General features: G+C 39.7%; 2 protein-coding genes across 2 annotated transcripts in view; one reads left to right on the forward strand and one right to left on the reverse strand.

Moving 5' to 3' along the window:
* nlrc3l (NLR family, CARD domain containing 3-like) overlaps window positions 1-2,611 on the forward strand; it is a 24,172-nt gene extending 21,561 nt beyond the window's left edge. The window contains exon 13 of the transcript XR_004331454.1: window positions 2,599-2,611. The gene's annotated coding sequence lies outside the window, so the exon portion shown is untranslated. The remainder of the gene's footprint in view (window positions 1-2,598) is intronic.
* Window positions 1-4,149, reverse strand: part of naalad2 (N-acetylated alpha-linked acidic dipeptidase 2) — a 12,313-nt gene that overhangs the window by 7,448 nt on the left and 716 nt on the right. Inside the window, exons 2-8 of the mRNA XM_032512165.1 lie at window positions 3,991-4,099; window positions 3,378-3,564; window positions 1,869-1,970; window positions 1,566-1,691; window positions 1,175-1,255; window positions 740-845; window positions 545-638 (exon numbers count right to left, since the gene is read on the reverse strand). Of these exons, the coding sequence (XP_032368056.1) occupies window positions 545-638; window positions 740-845; window positions 1,175-1,255; window positions 1,566-1,691; window positions 1,869-1,970; window positions 3,378-3,564; window positions 3,991-4,099 (805 nt within the window). The remainder of the gene's footprint in view (window positions 1-544; window positions 639-739; window positions 846-1,174; window positions 1,256-1,565; window positions 1,692-1,868; window positions 1,971-3,377; window positions 3,565-3,990; window positions 4,100-4,149) is intronic.

Genomic DNA, 4,149 nt, shown 5'->3' on the forward strand with positions numbered 1-4,149 from the left:
TCTGTCTGCCTGCCTGTCTGTCTGTCTGTCTGTCTGTCTGTCTGTCTGTCTTTCGGCCTGTCTGTCTGTCTTTTGGCCTGTCTGTCTGTCTGTCTTTCGGCTTGTCTGTCTGTCTGTTTCTCAGTTGGTCCACCAATTTGGTCCAGATTGATATCTCAACTACTACTAACTATTGGATAGATTGCCATGGAATTTTGCAAATACATTTATGTCCCCCACAGGTTACATTTGAATAACTTTGTTAATCCCCTGACCTTTCACCTAGAGCGACCCTCAGGTCAGTGTTTTTACTTTGTCCAATTATTTGCTTAATGACTGCATACCTTCTAAACCTGTGACATTCACATCAGCTTCAGCTAACTCTAAATTGTGGTAAACACTACCAAATTATCAGCATGGTAACATTGTGTGCGTGTTAGCATGTTGACGTCAGTTTCACAGAGCCACTAGCCTGGCGGTGGACTTTTTCCAAATAGCACTGCTCTGAATGATTGCATATTGGAACATGCAAAAGTGTAATGAAAAAAAACTGAAATATTTTTACTTGAGCAGGTGAATTGCATCATGGAAGCCAATTGGATGCACAGGAATCTTGGGAAGTCCCACTGCGTCCTCAAGGCTGAATCTGTAGGTGTATTCTGTAAGAGAGCTGACTGTGTGACATAAACTCACACTCATGTATGCACTCATACAGGTTGTAACCCATGTAGTGTGTAAATAGGCACACAGAGATACACACCTTTAGCAGGGTACCCTGGTGTGAGTGGGTCTCCTGCTCCATTCAGGTTGAGAACATTCCCTCTCTGAGCTCCTCCACCGGGTAAGTTCCAGCCATCAGGGTAAGGCTGCGTGCACACACACACACACACAAACATTTATCTGAATACACAGTTAGCATTTGCACCCAGGATTCAATCATTATCAGAGATGATGTACTGTACATTCTTGAATCACTGAATAATTCTCATAGAATCTGCTACTGTTTAGAACAATGATCCAGATCATGTAGTTGTTGCTGGTTGACTCTGCCACTGATGAAGGCTTGTTATAAGGCTTTTTATCCAAAACACACGCAACCTCTACTACATTAACAATTAAACGAACACACACAAACTACACAAACACACAAATTATAACAAAAATACTCTGGTTAAAATTCTGCAGAATACTCTACCTGGACTCCAGCAGCCCAGTAGTCTGCTGGATCTGAGAACATAATGATTCCCTTTGCTCCGGCTAACATGGCGTTTTTCACCTGGTGGAGCGAGACAGACAGAGAGAAGTGAGTAACTTTGATGGTGTACAAAATGTTGCGTATTGCTGTCCTATTATTCTGTGTGCACAAAATATCGGCAATTGGTTTGACATTGATGAATTGCATTAAATATTAAAAGATGTGTGAGAAGATATTTTATAATGCCTGCATGGAACTGTATTCAGCTGTGTTTGAGGTGTAAGTTTCCAGCACATTTAACCTCAGGTATCCTTTTAGTTACTTGTACAATACTCAGTAACTGACAGAAATTCTTCAACGGGGTTTTATGTATGACCAAGAACTTTCCTACCTTATTGCCTCTGAATATTTTTCCATATCTGACGATGACAATCTTGCCAGTGACATTGATTTTCATCTCCCTCTCTAACTGGAAAAAGTCTTCAGTTCGACCATAGTTAACATACACCAAATCCCCCTGCAGAGAGAGAGAGACGGTAAGAGGAGACATCTTAGATTATCAGAGAGTGGAGGATGGGGATGGTCAATGTTTAAAATCCATGTTCACCTTACTTTTACTTCTGCAGTGAAAAGGTATTTAAACATTAGTCTTCTTGTCAGTAAGATAAGTTTGTATGTGCGTGGAAGTGTGTACCTCAGGTTGTCCTTTGGCAGAGAAGGCACTGTATGGAGGCACAATGTTAGAAACATCTTCGTAACCCGCTGGAACTGGCTCAGCCAAGGAAGTGTTAAAAACCTGTGAATGAAAGAGGAGCACAAATCAAAATAGATGAAATATGGATGAGAGAAACAGCCCTTTGTTCTCTGTGGTAAATGCCTGGAAATATTTATTGTAACCACTGTCAACTCTGAGAAATAAGCAGAGGTGGAATGTAACTACATTTACGCAAATACTGTACTCATACATATTTAAGTTATTTGTAATTTACCTGATCATAGTTTCATGCTACTGCATATATTTAAATTCCACCACAATTTGACAGCTACTAGCTACTTTAAACATTAACATATTCATCATAGATGAAACCATTGCTACTTATTCATTAGTTGAATAATCAATTAACTGATTTCTATTTTGATAATTGGTAAATGAAAGCCATTTTGAAATGCAAAAAAAAAGTCAAACATTCCATGGTTCCAGTTGTCAAATGAATTATTTGAATGTTTTATTTTAATTGTTGTTGTAGCTTGTCCAATGGTTGGACAAAACAAGCAACAGGAAGGTGTCACTGTGGGCTCTGGGTTATTTTATTTTATATATAATTTCTCACTATTTTCTATTTTCTTTACAAACCAAACTATCCAATGACTAGAGAACATAATCAGCCGATTACACCATTACACCATCTAGCTTAAAAATGAAGATGCTGCTACAGTCACAGGGGTCATTTTCTGCACTGAGTAGATCTGTGTGCAGTTCAGTGAATTGTTGTCATCTGAAATGTAAAACCTTATTGTGTTAAAGTACCTGAATGGATAGCAGCATGCTGCAATATGGCCGTGCAGTAAACCCTGGTCTGTGTTCTCTTGTATGCCTCTGTGTGCTGCATCATTATCTCTATTCATAACACACATCCAGAGGTTTATCTCCACAAGGCTACATATAAAAGGACCTTGGACTTGAAAGGGCTGTATTGCAGTGCTGTGTGTAGGTGGAGTGGAGGCCTGCAGCAATATGTGGCTGTTTTTAATGAATCTGTATGATCTTCACCTGCAACTGTTTTATCTCCCCAAACAGACTGTGAAGTAGTCACAGGGTTTGGATTGTTGTTGCTCATGTGCTTGAGGAAAAACAATTCCTTTGAAGTTGTAATCACCAGGGGGTTTGGGTGTGGAGAATGGAGTATTAAATGGGTTAGCATCACAACCGATTTGGTTATCATTGAACTAAAGTGTCCATTAATATTAGTTTCTCACTGTGAACAAGACATGCAAATAGTCATTTTAGATCATTTAAGTGGTAACTGTAGAATAAACTATGATAATGCTACAATAGATGGGAGTTAACAATAATGACAAAATTGCACCAGGAAACGAGTACTGAGGTTTTTTGCAAGACTTATCTTTTAGAGAAAGGTTGAAATTAAATGTGGGCAAAGTATGAGTGCATGTGACTGGATGTGTCCATGTAGACCTACTGTACCTCACTGCCAAGCTGATCAACTATTGAGATGTAGTTCGGCTGTGATTTGTTGGGATAGGACAACAGGACGTCATAGGGCACCATCTCCACTGAGTCCACTCCAAACTCCAGCCACTCTTTCCTGATCTGCTCTGCATATCTCAGATTCTGCTCTGTACCAGCCAGGTGGGGGAGTCGTGTAAATTTCCTGTGGAGAGGATGTAAACAGTCAGTCACAGGACTAGCAGTCATTTACAGAATGAAAATGTTTTTTTTTTTAGAAAACATAAATTAAAAAAGTAGGCTTATGTGCATGCAAAGCTGTTGTTGTAACTTTGATTTCACATGAGCCAAGCATGGATCCATAAGTCTAAAAAGCCCTTTTACAACAAACATTTTGACTTGTTATATAACAGCTGTTACTAATTAACAATGGCTCTGCTCTATTCGCATGTCCCAGTAAGTCATGATAGCGTGAAACAGCAAACAAGCATGCACAATAGCAGATACCTTAAACTGAAACAGCTACATGGAATTCCACCATTACTCAGTTGATTATTTGAACCTGTGCTTTTCCTACTGTGACTGTCAATTTGGGAATAAATGGAAGGACAGGTTCAGTGTGTTAGGCTACCTGAGATGCTCTCTGATCCGGTCCGACTGCATTTCATCCAGAAACTCCCTTAGATACTTGCTGGAAGGAATCTGATTTGTAGTGTTTGTAGTGGGCTTTGCAAACCATCCTACAGCACACACACAACACGCAACACGCAACACACACACACACACACAC

The sequence above is a fragment of the Etheostoma spectabile genome, chromosome 3 (assembly GCF_008692095.1).
Source record: "Etheostoma spectabile isolate EspeVRDwgs_2016 chromosome 3, UIUC_Espe_1.0, whole genome shotgun sequence".
Taxonomy (NCBI): Eukaryota; Metazoa; Chordata; class Actinopteri; order Perciformes; family Percidae; genus Etheostoma; species Etheostoma spectabile.